At 40.3% G+C, this 18330-nt stretch overlaps 1 protein-coding gene across 1 annotated transcript in view; it reads right to left on the reverse strand.

Moving 5' to 3' along the window:
* Nucleotides 1–205: 205 nt before the first annotated feature.
* SOCS5 (suppressor of cytokine signaling 5) overlaps nucleotides 206–18330 on the reverse strand; it is a 31504-nt gene continuing 13379 nt past the window's right edge. The window contains exons 2-3 of the mRNA XM_080615819.1: nucleotides 4856–4947; nucleotides 206–2457 (exon numbers count right to left, since the gene is read on the reverse strand). Coding sequence (XP_080471945.1) covers nucleotides 835–2445 — 1611 coding nt within the window. The 5' untranslated portion in view covers nucleotides 2446–2457; nucleotides 4856–4947 and the 3' untranslated portion in view covers nucleotides 206–834. The remainder of the gene's footprint in view (nucleotides 2458–4855; nucleotides 4948–18330) is intronic.

Here is an 18330-nt window from a genome sequence, read left to right on the forward strand (position 1 = left end):
ATTAAACATTATTTTTCTCTTTACTATTACCTTCCACTGTCAGTTACTTGCAGGCAGGCCACCAAATTCTGGTTTAGGAAAAACCACCACCTTTTGTTGCACGGCAATAATCTAATCCCCTGTCCTGTCATTGAATCAGTAATTCACACTGGAAGGTACTTAACTGTCCAAGACAGTATTACTTTTGCTAACAATGCCACTTAAATCTCCAAGTGTTTAAAATAGAATTACAGTACTGAGCAGGCATATTCAAGTCTTAATGATTAGGAAACCTTATACACTGAGAAATGCATGATTCATCTGTTAGCATGAAAGCACCATTAACTCTTAATGGACTGCTTCTAATGAACTGCTCTTCATTAAAGGAAAATGGTCTTAATTCGCTAGTATTTGGGAACTTGTTTGTGAGCTAAATCAGTACTTTGAGTAGTGGAGAGCTTTCAAGAAGATAATGTTATAAAAATATTTCAAATATTAGCAAAAATGTTCCTCTACTAAAGCCTTTATTAGCATTACATGAATGCCCCATGGAAAATGCCTCATAGTTTCTTCATCCAATTACTACAGCTCTAAAAGGGAAACAAAAATATTCAGAAATTAGCAAAAATATTTTCATTAGGCCTTAATGAAAAACGTGCAGAATTGTGTCTGCTTATTGTTTCCAAGAGGCATCACAACTTAGTTTGATTAACAGCAGGCAGCATCTGACAGGATACTAACACTCAGCTTAAATAGGATATTGCAGAAAAGCTAGACGTTGTCGGTGTGCTTGCTGCAGTTAAACTGTAACACACAAAAAAAAAGCATATTCTAGAAGCTTATTCTGATTTCTTTTTACTTTGATTTTATAGGTTCCCGCTCCAGCCATCGCACCCTGACTTTTTGTTTATAGTGATACTCCTTGAGAAAGTCTTGCAACATTGAGGGTAGAGGAAGGTCATCAATTCCATCATATGTAGTGCACCTGCAGATTACTGCCCGGCAGATATACTGCAGACTAAAGGGGAAAGTCCTGTTCAGAGATACAGTCAGTAATGGTTCAAAGAACATGCAAGAGCTAGGGTCTTTGTAGTGTTCCAGAAGCCCTGTAACCGTGGAGGAGTGAAACACACAGGGATCGTGGGCATCGAAACTAAAGTTGTGATTCCACTGCTCAATGCGTGCGTGTAGCGATCGGTTGTAACGGCGGAAGCTCACAGAGAAGAGGTAGTCCTCTTGCGCAGAATCCCTGAGCAAAAAAGTGCCTTCGGGTTTACCCTCCAGAAGTGCTTCTGCTTCATAGCGGTCCATCACACCCCAGTAACACGGGTTACCTGTGATCTGAAGTAAGTCTGGCACAAGGCAATGGATGTAATCGATTTGAGTGTGCACTTTCCAAGCCCCCTGCCTACTGATATGGCCGTGGCCCTCTCCAGACGTCTGTCGCTGCTTCTGCCTGCGTGACTGCAGACAGAGCGTTGTTGTGTCCTCTTCAGAGTCACAGTTCCCTGGAGGTGTGAGGTTTTTGTCCCCGGTCAGCTCAGTCATACCAGGGGCTAACTTTGGTCCCAGTTTATACAATGGATTAACCTGTGCTGTAGCTTCAAAAGTATGTATTTGGGCATTGGGAGGGGGATCAACCCCTTCTTCAATACTAAGTCTACGTCTCTCTCTGAGCCTGTCTTCTTCATCTTCTGTGGAAACCAAGGACGGATCAAACGTGTCAAAAAAGGTTGAATGAGGACTCACAGGAGCTGTGTGTTGTTTAATCAGATGCCACTTCTGAGCCAGATCCGAGCCTGCAGGAAAAGGGCATTTCTCCAGCATTAGTTCGGAGAGATGGATCTTTCTTTTGTTGGAAAACAGAGGTTTGGACTGTTTGCTGTAAGTTCTCATGGGAAAACACAGCCCAACGGTATCCTGCAGACGCTGTCGCAGAGAACGGCTACCTACTGTCCTGCTTGACACTGCATCCATATCATGGACAGAGCTCACCCCATACCTTCTCTCCCTCCTCTGCAAACCACTTCGTGTTCTACCAATTCTTTTTTCAGTATCCAAGGAGCTCTGGGTTTTGGTAGAGCAGGAATGCTTCTTCTTCCCACCCCAAGGGGCATGCCGAGAATAAGAGTCCCTTCGAGCAAGCCTAGCCCCCGTGGTGACACACGAGTCATTCTCTTTCTCAATGCTTATTTCAACAATCTGAGGGATTTCTGTGACACAGTTTTGGTTCCGCCTTGCTGAATTCTTTGAAGGGCTTAAACCTAATTGCAAAGCAATGTTTTCTCTCAAAGGGCTATTGGGTTGCTGTTGAGCCAAATCAGTTATCTGGATAGCTTTCTCTTTCGCAGATGAGCAACTACCGGAGTTCACAACCACATTTTCATTTTGGCTTGCACCCTCATGACTGAAGAGATTCTGGCACCTGTATTTGAAACTGTTCCACATCTTTCCCACTTTATCCATGGATTATGTTACCTAATTCAAGAGGAGAAGAAATATTAAAATAAAAATAGAGTTAAAAAAGAGGCTACACCTTCAGTTACCAATTAAGTTACAGGCACAAAATGACTGTTAATTGAAAACACTACATTTTAAGAAGTGCTCTCTCTATTGTTCATACGGTTATGTGGAAGTGTCACACATCACACCATTCTGATAGTTAGAAAAATCCCATACGAAAATGTTTAGGAAGTGACAAGCATTTTATTTACAAGCTCACCCTCCCCATTTTTTTCTGTGGCACGCAGAGTTGTGTTTGATGAACAGGAAATGCGCGGTCTGAAATTCTTCATTTTAGGAAGAATCTGTTAAGTCACATCTAAATTATGAACCCCTGATAAGCTTCCAATAAGCAGCAGTAAAACAAATCCTGAAAAAGAACTGTTCAAGACACTCCAAACCCTGACAGCAGCTAGTGAAATCCAGCAAGCACGCTGCCAATGCCCAAATACACCATCTAAAAGCAAAAGCTACAGCCACAGGTCAGATAAATTCCAAGCTATAACTGTCAGGATTATAAAAAAGTGCACAAAAACTGAAATTTAGGGAAAAAAAAAAAAAAAAAAAGCATTCAGCATTCTTAGATGAGGCAATCGCCAAAGACAAGGAAAGGCAGTAAGGTATCAGCAGAATTTTAGAGTTATAAAGTCTCTCATAAATTAAAGCCATACATATGGAACATTTAAAAACAAAAAGATGAACTGCCTGACTTTATTACTTAAGATATAAAAGAATGAAAGAGCCCAAGGAGCTTTACTATCTTTAGTAAGAGAATTTAAAAAGAAACCAGCTTGCAGCAGAAACACAATGACAGTGAATCATGAAGACACAGTCAAAAGATAAAAACATTAGCAGTGTGTATTCTGCAACTACTTCTTTAGAAACAGAGTGTGATAACTGGAACAAGACTGTCAAAAACTCAAAGACTGCCCTAGGACAGAGAGAAACAGGCTAATTCTCTACTAAAAAAAGTCAGGCAATGCCAAGCTAAATTAGATCTAATTAAGTTCTGAGAGAAGTGCTAAACTTAAAGGACTAAAACATGCCATCTTATCTAATTTAACTCTTAAGGGAAACTGCCCTGTCCTTTGGAAACATTACTTCAAGGCAACATTCCTCTGTTCCTGCAGTTCTTTTCTGATCACAGCCAGAAAGGGATCTGGAGTGATTGAACACACTGGGTCTCATGAAATAATGCGGATAATAAACAAGTAAGCAATACTCCAGTGATCCAGTCTAGAAGTCCCTTAAGATAAAGCACAGCTGTAAACCCATGACTTTATAGCATAATCCACCGAGACTGAGGTACAGCTTACATCAGAATCATGGAAGGATAATGAACGTGAAACACCTAACTGTTACAGGAACAGAAAGGAAAAGGGACAAATACTTTCTTCTCCACCCGCTCGTCAGATAATTCAGCAAACCCAGCAAGAAAGGCATCTACATCTAATTGCATAAAGTAAAGCCTTAAGACTTCAGTGTGGATGCAGTGAGGTGGTGAGGGGAAACAGGGAAAGCAGGCCTTAACAGCCTCTGGAGACTACTGGCACAAGTTAGCTAGAACACAATGCTAATGACAATATGAACAACACCCAAGTAGTTATTAAGGAGGGAGACACTTGCAGAGAAGTGTTATAGATAAGAGATGCTATAGAGTTCTGTGCATAGGTAAAAGTGTGCAAGCAACTGAGCAAAGAATGTCTTCCTGATTAAAAAAAAACATGCCTAAATTTACTTTTTCTAGAGTTGTCAGGATCAAGTCACGGGACTCTGGGAGTTCCAAAAGCAGCTGAACGGATCACGTACAGATCTATAGGCACCATGCAACCATGTATCCTGCCATCACAATAACCATAGCTGCTCGTGGTGTCTCAGAATATCCACGCTGACCAGGAGGCAGCTTATGTTTGCTGGTTGCCAGCCCGTCAATACAGCATATATATGTTAGGCTTCTACCCACTTTTCTCTCAAGTTAAACATCTCTAGGAAGAGAAATGTACAACATTGCTGGGAAGGGAGAAGGAGGAAGAGAGATTACAACACCTCCATTCTCTTGGAAAATTAGGCTAGAAGCAGTACACATCTTTGCAACAATGCATTGGAATTACTTTTCTAACCAGTCACACACTGTTCAGTGGTGTCTTTCATTCCAATACTGCTCATCATTGCTCTTCCTTTGCACTATTAGTCTAGAATGTCTTTAGACTGTTAGATGGGTGGGAAGTTCTCTACGCTTGTCCAGAAAGCTTCAAGAACAAAGGAAAAACAAACCCCCACCATACTGGCTTGACAGACTGTACTTTTCACAAGTTAAATTTAACTGTTTAACTACTTTTTGTCATACTCAAGAGAATATAGATATCCTTCTTACCCAGAAAAGCACACGAGTCACTGTATTTTGTCTTGAGAATATACCTCAACATGAACTTGCTAGATTCCTTCTCTGAGTTCTGGACATGATTCCTACAAAGAGAAAAATGGCAAAATGGTATTTTTGTTAGTTGATAGAATATATTTCAATTTAGGTATTTATAATTAGTCATTGGTATCAAAGTGATATTTTACCTATTATATCTCAAATAGGTAGTTGGAACTGCCTGCTTACTATATACTTTTAATGCAAACCAACATAAAAAGCTTAACAGAACTTTATTTCATCCATTAACAACATTTGTCAACAGTCCAGAAGAGGATTCTCAAAATGGAGCTTCTGAGCCCCAAAAGTGAAGCCATAGCATCTGGACTGCTGAAGTGCCAGGCACAACGGGCACACTCAGGCCTGTAAGAATGGATTCTCCACAGTTTGGTCGCAAGTCCAAAGCCGTGGTTCCCAAGTTGTGATTGGCAGTGCTGTCAGATCACCTTATACTGCCTCTCCTCCTTGTTTCCAGCTGCTATATCACATCAAAAGGCAGCTAAAAATACACACTTTACTAATATTACTTTTCCAGGTAAGCAACTGCTGTACTTGCCACAGGATGTTACAGGATTGTGCAGCAAGAGGCATATGAACCATGATTCTAAAATTGGGAAGGTGGAATGCAAGACAAGTTCTTTATTAAAAGAATAGGTCAGCACTTCCCTAAAATAATCATTGTTTTTCAGAAATCCAAGAAGAGTCGAGTGATTTAATACGCTCACACCACTGTCAGAAATCTAACAGAAACAGGACACAGGAGAGTAATTTTCTTCTCCATGCTAGAGCCAAGCCTAAGACAGCATTAACAGTTAACAGAAAACATTGGGAGCTTACGTTAAAGTTTTACATACAGAACAGGAAAACAAGATTCAAATATGATGCATTTATTGAATAAAAAAACCCCTATGGGTTGAGTAATCACTAGGTGAATATTAAAAGTTATTATTCCCAGGCAGAAAATCCAGGGTAATTTCAGAAAAGTACTAAGTTTCCATTCACCTCTGGAAGCACCAGAATCACTGAAACACTTTTAAAGTTAGGCCTCACTGCTACTGAAAGATCCCATAGAGGTAACCTTTCCAGAGAGCAACAGAGCTACTAGGACAAAATTTTAGTACAGAATGGAGATCAGAGCAAAAGTGAAGTTCTTTTGCAACTTTACCATTTACACCCATTTATTTTTGTCCCCCCATTATGTTCCCAGCAAGTCTACGAACACAAGACAGTAAAACATACTATACCTGGTCCAGAGCAAGGCTTTAATGGAGAAAATAATGGTAAAGTTGCTAGAATAAGGGCTATACAATTTTCAATAAAGCATTCCTTAAAACTTTAGATCATCCAGGCCTCTGAAGCCATACCTGCATTCCTAACAAGACCAGTAATGCTGTTTTACCAGGCACAGGTGACAAAGGGGCTGCATGCTAACCATTTTAACTCATTAAAAATACAAAAAGGATACGGAAGCTGATCTTGACATTCCATGCTTAATGTAGATTATTTTATACATCACTATTGTTCCCTTGTTCTGCTCAGGAACACGAGCAGTCTGTGTACCACCTATCACATCAGCACTGCTAGCCAGCCAACACAGCCTGCTGGACAAGTTGCCTGGTGGCTCCAGGAGGCAGTGGTTGCTTTGGGAACCCATCCCTCGCTAATGGAAAACAGTTTCTTCAATCTGGGTGACTGTCTCAGTTAAACCTCTAAACCTTGTGTAAGACTAAAACTTGAGTCACTGGTAAAGTATTTAATATTCAATCTAGTAATTTTACATTGATTTAAACTAATGTGCAGCAGATGTGTGGTTTCACAGATTTCTTGTGGTAGTGCTAAGGTTGACAAAATACACATTATTTCTGAACCGACCCTAAAGTCATCCCAGTTTTACAAAGGAGCAATGCCAGTGGTTATTGCAGCCAAAACAGAAAACAAATTGAATTCTACCAAAATCTACAAAGTGAATTCACCAATTTTTAGGTTTTCTAAGAAAAAGAAATATTCCTAAACCAATCTCTTTTCAGCTAAAAATTATTTCTGTCTACTTTAAACTGGCATAAGTTACCTTAAAAAAACCCCAACAGGTAGTAAGCACTCTACAGGGATGACAGAAGCAATAAGCAGTAGTATCTTAACACTCTATCTCCATTTGTAGTAAATTTAGAGGCATTCAAAGCCATGAAGTTTGCATGAATGTAGTCTTCAAAGAGAAGCTATCAAAACCATTTGTGTAATACGATTTAAACAAAAACAACAGTTACAACCTCTTTGCAATCCTGAAGTACCACATATTAATAGATTACTGTGCAAACCCAGACCACTCTTCCAGAAGTTTCAAGAGATCTAACCAGAGCTTTCTGCCTGTGACTACCTAGGAGGAACATTCAAAGCCAAGGTTGAGTTCTGTCCTAAAGCTAACACACTTGTTTTACTCTCTCAGTGTTACCCAATTTAAAAATCAGTTGATATGGTAAACCACATTCAAAATATTAACTCCTAAAATGTACCATCATCACAAAAGCTGATACCCTGCATAACATATGATACCTTACAAACCAGGTATAGTATGCTTATTTAAAAAACAAGCATCTATAAGATTCGTTGTTCTGGTATATTCTTATGATGATAACTTCAAAACACTGAAAGAGATAACAAGGAAAAAACATCAAAAAAACCCAAAACCAGTCAAAAACCCCCAACCACCTGAAAAGGGAGGGAAAGAGAGGCGAGGGAGACACATCACAGTCTCTGCTATTCAAACACTGTTTAGTTCAATGCCTGCACGAGCCTACACAGGCAAGCAGGCTAACACACTCAGTGACACTGATGCACATCACCTTGGACCACAGAGGTAAAAGTGAAAGGAATGGAGGGAGTCTATGTTTCTATTTGGATTGTTCCTTACTTTACAATGCTTCACTAAGCAGTGACAAAAGACTCTGTTATTAAAGACATTTGCTTCCCTTAAGGTATGCTTGCAGAAGAGGTTAATGCCCTATTTGCACATTGCCAAATGCCTGCTATAGGCTACTGCTCCTAGGGATGCACTAACAAAGCTGCTCACATAAGCACTCCTCAACCTTATTCAGTCAGAATGAATAAGGCTGGCAAACACCTACCCCTGAAAGTAACCCACTTGAGGAAGGAAGGAAGGGAAATACTAAGGATTACAAAGCAATTTCCTCCCTCCCCATACACATTCCAGAGATAATGAATTACTACTGTACACTAGGGACAACTTTTGTTAAAAAACAAGGAATACGTTGGCTTATGTGGAACCATGCCTTTTTCTGCACATGCACAAAAACGTGTTCACTGCAGACAGCTTGAACTGATTTGGAGGCTGAAAAGAAAAGGCGGCTGTTATTTCTTAACTAGTCAAGGTAAAAGGCCCAAGTGTCCCAAGTGTTCATGAAAGCCTCATTAGGGCCAAGTACTAGTGGTTTTTTTCCTATCAGTCTCTGATAACTTTCAAGTGCAGTTGTGTAGGGTGAAGAATCTGAAGGTCTGAACCCCCAAATTAAAACTCAAACCCGCCAAGCTGTAAAGGACACCAAGCTGAATTCCAGGAATGCATAAAATTGGCCTAAGTCAGTACTGCAACCAAAAGAAAAGCCGTCAGCCTCTTCCTGCCCACCTGTGCTGGTGCAGGAGGTGGTCTGCACACCATATGGCTGCTCAGTCAACCAGCTCAAGGAACTGATCCACACTGAAACAAATTCTTTCAAAAAGTCTTAATCATTTATTCCATCTGGTTTGACTTCTGTCTACACATTCATGATAACTCAAGGGAGGACTGGGTGAGGAGGGACAAGCAGCAGCCAAGGCAAGAATGCTTCCTTCCACTGCAACACGGGTTAGTTCTGCTCAAAATACGAAGACCTGAAACAGCTACTTTGAAGAGAAACCTCCACTTGAAGCCTACCATGTTAATCAGCTGTGGGGCTCTGACTGCAGAGAGAGATTAGGACTCTATTTAAGCTGCTGCTTTGAGCATTCATGTTGGAAGTGCAGCCACTGAAAAATGTTTACTTCAAAACTAACATGCTGAGTTGGCTGGATGTGTCCTGCTAAAGCAGAGGGAAAGCTACAGGTTCCAAGGACTTAAGCTGGCAGACTGTCAGCTCAAAGAAAAACAGTGATATTTTGCCATTGGGTCAACCTGAAAGTAAGAAGTAATCTTCTCCCCTGCCTTGGTGCAGATTCACAATGAGCAAGAAGCAGTCTTGGCTTGGATAGCTGATGCTCTGCCCGTTTCTTTCCAAGTGGCCACACATTGGTAACTTCAGTTCAAAAATATCATTCCAAGATATTTCGAACAGTGGGATATATGCTTATAGCCCCTTGACTAGGTTCTGGAGTTCAAAAAGGACAATGTCAGGACTGCATGTGTTCACATGTTAGATTACAAAATACTATGCAGTTGCCATTAATTTCTTTTTTGTTCAGAAAATCTAAAATCCCTGAAACAGAAAAATACATCAATGGAAGAACAGAATGTGAACAACACTGACTCAAAAGTAATGAGGCAGTTCTTTCCAAACTACTCTTTTCCCTGTACTTACACAAATATAGTGGATAATAATACAACCATCATGAACAAAGCCTGTATTTCCTAATCATAAGGATCACAGACCTACACACAACAAGCGTAAGTTTCAGATATCAATACAGAAATAATGCTATACAGATCTACTGAGAACTGTACATTCTGGTAGATATCCATGGTAGAATCTCTGCAAATTCAAGATAATGATTTATATACATTCCAAGACACCCTCAAATCATTCAGGCAGTGTCCTGATGGCCACACATCATAACATAGTAAGCCACACAAGCAACATTAAACAGAAGCAGTTACTTCTCAATTACCTCTACACACCCTAAGCAGGCAACTCATAACTTCCCCTTAATGCTTGAAATAGTAAAAGCAAAGGCATTAAGTTAGCAAAGTAACGTGCCCACTATGGAAGAGATCTCTTGATGACTTGCTGAAATGTTTCTGTACTGTTGTGTTTAACTCTCCTCAGACAAAAGCTGCCAATATACTCTAAACTCATGTGGGCAAAATAAATGGTTCCAGTCAATGTTCACATCAAGTAGGGCAGCCCTCTTGATGACCTCTGCAAAAGCTGCGAGCACTCTGGAAAACATTATGGAGCTCTCCCCTAGCAGGGCAGAATTTGTTTGTACTTTTAAGAACTCTAATGAAGCATATTCTTCTCTAGCAAGTTCTAAAATATAAATAGGTCTCAAATTGATATAAAGAGTGATCTAACAGTTATACGCACGCAATTCTTGGGAGTTCCGAGTTAAGGAAAAGCATACCTTAATACTTAAGCCTCACTAAAAGCAAAGGAAATGGGGAGCAAAGTTGAACAGATGAGTCAATCATATCCTTCCTTCTAGAGTAGCTGAGTAGAAACATCCAATTTCAGATTATTTTGTAAACAGCGCATTTCATTCAGTTGCAAATTGGCTGTTTTGCAAACAAACAGTTCCTGTCTTTTGGGATCAATTTCTACTGTTTTAACAGTCTTATTCCTACTGCTACAGTTTTCAACACCTCTACAGCCGGCCTAATGTCTCTCCCTCACCATAGTGTCTTCGCTCCCCTCTAGCTGACAAGCATCTCCTTTACACACAGAGCTCTTCTCAAGCACCCAGCTACTTCCCCTGATCGTCTTCTGTCTGACCAAGCAAAAGATCATATTCTTCAATACAAACCTGCTAGCTGCCACCTCTTAAAACTGATAAAAACAAATCTACTTGTCTTACCTGTGGATATGACCTTGCTACTACCAAGTGCTCCAGTAATGTTAGCAGTGAACAAAAAAACCAGATGCTACCCATAAAAATCAGTGGATTTTTTTTAATGTTCATCCAAAATGGCAAATTCATGATCTGAGCAACTCATAGTGCAAGAGATATTACTTTTTTTAAGTGCATGTAGCAATATTTAGTCTTCAGGTTAACACTATTTAATTGCAGTTCCTAAGAACACACAGCTTAGGCTGCTACTCTTCAGTTGTTGTGGCTCTAGGGACTTTTGAAGTTTCAGGTTCATTCCACTCAAATTTGAAAGAAGGGTGGTTTTTTTAATGTCTTACAAATAGCTTGAATAGCAATATGGTTTTTTCTGTGTAGTCACCGTTGTCAATACATCACTAGAGGCAAGCAAGATAAGTGACTTGAAATGTTCAAAAATATGAAACATTTCATTGCAATTTATAGTTCAATGATATTAATGGATGACCTGTAAATTGGTCTAAATCCCTGGATGCCACTGTACCTCTAGAGAGAGATTAAGCTTCAAGCTACTAGGGAGAATATTGCTGGACCAGCTCAGTCCAGCTCCAGCCATGCTCTTTATCAAGTAGAAGATGGCCTGGGATGGATGGTAACCCCCAAACTTACATTCTTCCATGCCAGAAGCTTGACAAGTAAACTCTATCACTAGAGCACCACTGGCAATCTTCGACCAGTTTCTGTACAAAATGTGTTTTCATAGAATAGAAGCACATTTGAATAGCTGCAGAATGAGATCAGTGGATTTAACCTGCAAAGCACTTGGTGAGCAAGGAGTTAAAATCCTGCCTAAGACTACCCCACAGCTGCTATCAGCAGTCAGGCTTGTCAAGGGAGGCTCTGGGCTGTCTTGACAAGACTAATTGGCAGCAAGCACCTGGTTCCCTAGGCTGGGCCCCGGTAGGTAAAAGAATATAAACCCTGCAAAGAAGGAGGAGAAGCAGCTGGAAGGCTTCCAGCAGGCCTAGCCTGTTTCATGTTTTCACTCTGATCCGCAGGCAACTCCATCCTACACCATACCCAGTTGGAGCTATCAGAAACATTTCCTGCAGCTTTCCAGCTGAAAGGAACCCGTGCTTTACAGTTGTGTACCTGCGAGCTTTGCCACTGAGTGCACAGCCAACTGCAACATCAACACTATTATTAAATTGCAGCACAATTGGAATTTTGGTTTTCAAATGCCACCAAAAATTAGCTTAAAGGTATTATTATAACTTTAAAATTACAGAGCAATATGCCAGAAAATCAAAACTAAGACTGTCTTGGATATTCTGTGTACTGGACATATAAAGCACATGCAGTGACAGCTTATGACACACAGCAAATTACAGTGCATCTTTGAAGAAAGGGAAGAAAGTAAAAAAACCCAAACCCACTCTGGAAACTAGCTAGAAGTAAGCTGCACAAGGAACTTGAAGTGGGACAACACTTAGAACATGTTTTGACCTCCGCTAGGAATCATAGAATAGTTAGGGTTGGAAAGTACCTTAAGATCATACAGTTCCAAACCCCCTGCCATGGACAGGGACACCTCACGCTAAACCATGCCACCCAAGGCTCTGTCCAACCGCCTGGAATGGAGCATTCACAACCTCCCTGGGCAACCCATTCCAGTGCCTCACCACTCACACAGTAAAGAATTTCTTCCTTCTATCCAATCTAAACTTCCCCTGTTTCAGTTTGAACCCGTTACCCCTTGTCCTGTCACTACAGTCCCTAATGAAGAATCCCTCCCCAGCATCCCTATAGCCCCCTTTCAGATACTGGAAGGCTGCTATAAGGTCTCCACGCAGCCTTCTCTTCTCCAGGCTGAACAGTCCCAACTCTCTCATCCTCAGAGGTGCTCCAGCCCCTCATCATCCTCATGGCCCTCCTCTGGACTTGTTCCAACAGTTCCATGTCCTTTTTATGTTGAGGACACCAGAACTGCACACAATACTCCAAGTGAGGTCTCACGAGAGCAGAGTAGAGGGGCAGGATCACCTCCTTGAATAGGAGATTCATGATTTCAGCAAATTTGAAGCTTTCTGAAATTCCACTCTTTGGTTTTTGCAATATTAAAACTCAAGTAGAAACAATTTAAAGCATTAGCCTTGCAGGTTCAGTCCCTGAGGTAGGGAATTTTTTCTTAGGAGTAAGGGGAAAAAATACCAGTTTGTTAGCTTAGCAGAGTTTTACATTATTGAATCAACTAGTGTCTAATTATCTATACACACACAAGAACATACATAAAATAAATGCATCAATATACTTCAGGGTTTTTTTCTCCAGATTTTTGTTTAAGACAGTTTAAGTATAAACACCGAAAAGAAAAAACTAGATTTCTTTAGAGCAAAGTATTCAGCTGAGACTTTATGCCTGTGCCAAGTTCCACATTTTAGGTGGTTTACTTTTAGCTTGCTAGTCAAGAATTCCAACAATGTACAGTAGCATGAATATTTCCATAACTTGAGATTTAGAAGCGTTAAAAGGCAAAGTCAGACATAGTCTCTGTATGACATGTCAATCAATAAGCCTCAATGCAGAATTATGGTGTTTGTGAAAACAAGAGATTGTGATGGAAGCACTTGATAGTCAAACCACTGGTGTCCCTAAGAGCCATGCAGTGTGCCACTTCGGTTTTAATTGAACACATCATGTAAACAATTGCACAATACCTTTAGCTGATAGTGATGTTAAACAGGACCAAGACAAAGATCCATTAGCAATCTTTAAAAAGAAAATGAGCTTGTAAATGGCTAAGTTTAGAGTTACTGCTTTAACAATAACAGAAAATGTTTCCTACAGTGACAGCACAGAACAGATCCAGCTCACTGCAATGCCTTTTGCATTCTGCACCTTTACACAAACAAGGCTAATGAGTAAATTTAGAGTCTCTCTTGGCCTATACTCATGAGTGGAAGGTGTCTGTGCCCATGGCAGGAGGGGCTGGAACTGGATACCCTTTAAGGTCCCTTTCAACCCAAACCATTCAATGATCCTACAATTTGAATGAATACTTATTCTAGCAAAGAAGTATCTGTGTGTGTTAAGTGACTGAGCCCCCACAGGACGAGAACTTTCTAAGAAAAAAATGTGTTTGGTTAACTCCTAAATTCTGAAAATAAAATAGATAAATGCTCTGCCTTTTGAAGTCATCTATCTAACCCTACAGCTGCCTCCAGATTCACTAAGGATTGTTGCCCCAAGCCCTAGTCATAGACCAATAACCTACTGCTTAGCTAATGTCTACTAATGCCTATTAATCAATAGGAAAATGGCTTACCTGAAAAAGGCAACTCACTACCTGCAATACCACTTTAATAGCCACACACACACAACAGCTCATGCAGTATTGTAAAGTCACCAAGTATCTCAGGGCTCCTATCTGATACAGGTAAATATAAGTTACACGCTGCAGGAGTTAGAAAATTGATCTTTACAACAGCAGTACCAGCTGCACAAGACTAATAGAACTCATTACCCTCTTTTGTCCTTCATTGGATGTATAAAAGCAGAGATTCAGTTGTAGGAATGGTTTAAGAGACTGTGCTTCCTGCAGAAAGTTTGCAGCACCACAGGAAACTGAGAAAAGAAAGCTAAATCAGACAATTACTGGATGCTGAACTTGCCATAGAGGGGGTATTAGAAGAAAAAACAACCCAACAACAAAACCAACCAAATCAAAAAAACCACAGAAAACCAAACAAACCACAAACACAAAGTGACTGATTGATGCTATTTCACTATTATCAGCTTGAGTTCATAATTTACCATCCCCTGCATGAAAGGAACAGAAGAGTATAGGTCTTCCTAGGTTGTATCTCAAACAGAATTTAGTCACAGCCAGGGCACCCTAAGGGTGACAGTCCATGATAACTAATCTACTATTGCTTTTCTGCTAATCAAAGGGATATTCCCGCCTCGCTCCCATCCCTTTGCATCACTTCCAACATTCACCCGACCTCTACTTTCACTAAGAGCTAATTAATGGAAGCAAGAGACAGACCAACAAGCCCTTGCTAGGAAAAAGAAGCCAGAAGAGACAACTGACAGCATGAGCGCAGGAGAAGCTCCAGGAGAGAAAAGGAGAAAACCCACCTCTCCCAGCAGCAGTGAGCTGTTAACAGTGGTTTAGCCATTTCTATAAAATCCCACTCCTTAATGTTAAACCACACTTTCTATATACCAGGGAACATACTTTATTAAAAATTATAATAAAGTCATAATTGTGCAGCAAAAAGATAAAATGAAGCCTTGAGACCAAGACTCATCTAGAAAAATACTGCACATTTCAGAGGATACAGGAGCCATCCCACTACCATCAGGAAAAACTATCAACATAGAAATACAGGAACTATTCCTCTTCATCTTTCAAAAACGACAGTTCAACTGTTACTTAAAATACCAGACAATCTACATAAACATTTTTAAGATGACAGGGACAACCTGTTCAATAAATGACTTCAGGCAGCTATAATCCTTTAGCATCCTCCACGTCAAACAAAATATTCTACATCAAGAATCAAAGTCAAGTTTCCTCAATTTATCATTAGGAGACGTGGCAGTTTCCACATCTAGCACTGTCACATGGAGGCTAGAAGTTCCTGATGGAAAACACGCATGGGGATCACAAGAATGAGGATTCCAAATTTGCATTCGTAGACAAAAACTAAGAGATTTTCTCAAGACACTGATGATTAGCCACAGCTTGAGCATCCCCAAAACCATTAAAGATGAAGGGTCTGAATAACTACAAGTTATTCAGTGCAACTTCAAAATCTTCTGCTATAGACTGGGATGCAGAGAAAGGAGGGGAAACCAAAGAACACTGTCTAGCGTTTGAGGGTATATAACATGGCAAATTTCTGATAGCAGTGGTACATAGGCATACAGAACTAACCTGCAGGTAACTTTAAATCCATCCTGATTCAAAGAAAACATAACATTTACTTTCATAAGAGTTATGACAAGCAGGCAGACTAGAACATCTTTCAGCAAAGTCTGTCTGTTCTCTCCTAGACTGAGCGAAGAAAAAAGAAGAAACTCTTGCTCAACCTGGTAGTAACTTCTTGTGAAGTTCACACTGCCATAGTGGGCACTGCTGCTAGTTCAGAGGGAGGACAACAAAAAACTTAGTAAAGGTTCTCTCACCCAACTTTAAGTGTCTACATAATAGACTTGTATTTTGCTACAGGAGAAATGCATTAAAAAAAGAATACTTTAAGCTGTACAATGTCAACAGGCAAGACCATCTTCCTTACAGCTTGACCTAGCCACCTCCAAAGGAGCAGAGACATTCAGCCTACTTGGTGGGCTTAAAGTCTTCTTCCCAACAACAGGAACATGCCTCTGAAAACACGTTTTCCTTTTTTTCTTTTTAATAATGTATAGTTTACAATCATCTAATGCTTCCCATTATTAGATCACATTCAGTGGCTGCCTTTAGCCTTCTAGTTTGGTCTAAATTTGATAGGCCAGGTAGCTACCTAAAATAGCTCTTCAAAGCTGAAGCTGTAAGAAAAACATCCAAAAAGGTTGTATTTTGACTGTCTAATAGCAAAAAAAGCAACAACCACACCACCACCTCATCTTGTAAATTCGAGAAGTGTGGACTTTGTGTGGTACCTCTGCTTTCCTTACAGAAGTACAGCCAAACGTGGACCAGTCTGGAGCTCCCAAAATAAATAAAAAAAAAAAACATTTTAGGTCCATTGTCTCAGAAGTCTTTCCAGATTTTATTTCTTAAGGTTTCTAAAGAATCAGATTGAGCTTTTTTGGATGACGGTCACGGCAATCAGTACTGACCAAATGCTATTCTTGCAAAGTGATTGAGCATGCTCCCTACAATCCACAGTTACACATTAGTATGATGAGTGGCATCCTTGTTATAAGTAACCTATCTGTTCACATACAGGCAAAGCCAAGCTTTAGCCCACTATGGATACCTCTAAAGAAAGTCTTGTCAAAGTCACAGTCAAGAGTACAGGTGTTGGTAGGAGTCTGGAGGTACCGGGGAGCTGTTGGGACAGGAAGGGAGGAGGAATGAGTGCATGATTCCAGAGCTGATGTGTGTCAGGGCTGTCTCATGGAGATTTCCCACCTGGCTTAGTGCCATAAGACCCCATTCAGTCCTCTTATTAACTTGGGACAATTCTGTTCACAGGCTCTGCGCAGCTTGCTGCAGCCCAGAGACACACTTGAAAGAAAAGTCCTGCTACGCACATGGAGTGCAGGCAGTCTCCAGGGGATTCCACAAAGAAATGTTCCATGTCTAGGTCATAAATATTCAAATTCAAAGAGAACTGGCTCAATTTTGGCAGATTTTCATGTAAAACTACAACATTATAGCTCAGTCAGAGGCCACCCACCAACAAATGTCAAGTAGATGTTCCAGTTCAGAGGTGCATTACAGTATTTCAAAGAAGAAACTGACATTAAAAAAATGGCAGAGATTTATTATAGTTTTACTTCTGAAAACAGATGAGGCATTTTGGCTGAAAGCTTTAAACAAAATTAAACTCAAGGCAAAGAAATGGCATAAAGTATTTCAGTCCAAAAGACTGCAGTTCAGAAAGTTATAAGCAACTGAATACAACATCTCTTCAAAATTGTCTAACACCTCCTATTATCTATGGCAGAGATGAAGGAAGAACACCAGTGGGAACAATGACTCATGTGTGAACTCCCAGTACCACTTATGCAGCAATGCACTCTGCTATAGAAGTTTACAGCTGTGCAACAAAATAGGACACTTTGTCAATGACGAAGAGTCACGGCTATTCACATTGTCCATTAAGAGCTTGCAAGCTGATGGGTGAACAACTAGGCACTGTCGGGGTTATTTGTGTAATGGCCAATGTCAGGTTCAGTGAAATGACAGAGCAGGATGATCCAGCAAGCACAAATAAAATATAAAGCTATCTCCCTTACTAAACATTTCAGCTATTTGTCTGCTCATTGAGATCATGTACCATAAACATTCTGCTATCTTGTTTTCTCCCAGAAAACATTTCATGAAAGGCAAATCAGAGTGACCTTTGCAAACCTCAATTGCAAGACTTCAAAGCCTTCGTCTTGTACAATGGTACACTCCATCCCGACAGTACAGAGTAGAGGCAGTGAACTAGAAAGTGAAGCAGTATGGACATATACTGCAGACAATATTCTCTTAAGTTACTGCTTAAAATAAGGGACTTCTAGGCCCACAGTAAGCAGGAACTACAGTTCACAAGGACCAGGTAAGACCCTTCAAAGAGTCTGAAGAGGAGGAAAAACCCACGTCAACAGCAAGAAAATACAATGATCAGGAAAGGTTTTTCTTCACTCCTCTGGACATTCCATTTAACCTCCACTCATACATAAATAAAACCAGAAAGAGCTCTTTACATCCAGTTACGATTGCTCAACTTCTGCCATGGGCAACTTGAAGCATCATAAAGCAACACTACATGCAACCAGCCTAATTCTGGAAGACCTTACAATATAGCCACACCTGGTCCAAAGTTGTACCTTTGTCTAAATACTCAATGTCTGTTATTGGGTTGGTTTGGTTTGGTTTTTGTTTGTTTGGGGTTTTGTTTATTTTGGGGGTTTTGTTTGGTTTTGTGAGGTTTTTTGTTTGTTTGGATTGGGGTTGG

Source organism: Psittacula echo (genome assembly GCF_963264785.1).
Source record: "Psittacula echo genome assembly, chromosome: 4".
NCBI classification, from domain to species: Eukaryota; Metazoa; Chordata; class Aves; order Psittaciformes; family Psittacidae; genus Psittacula; species Psittacula echo.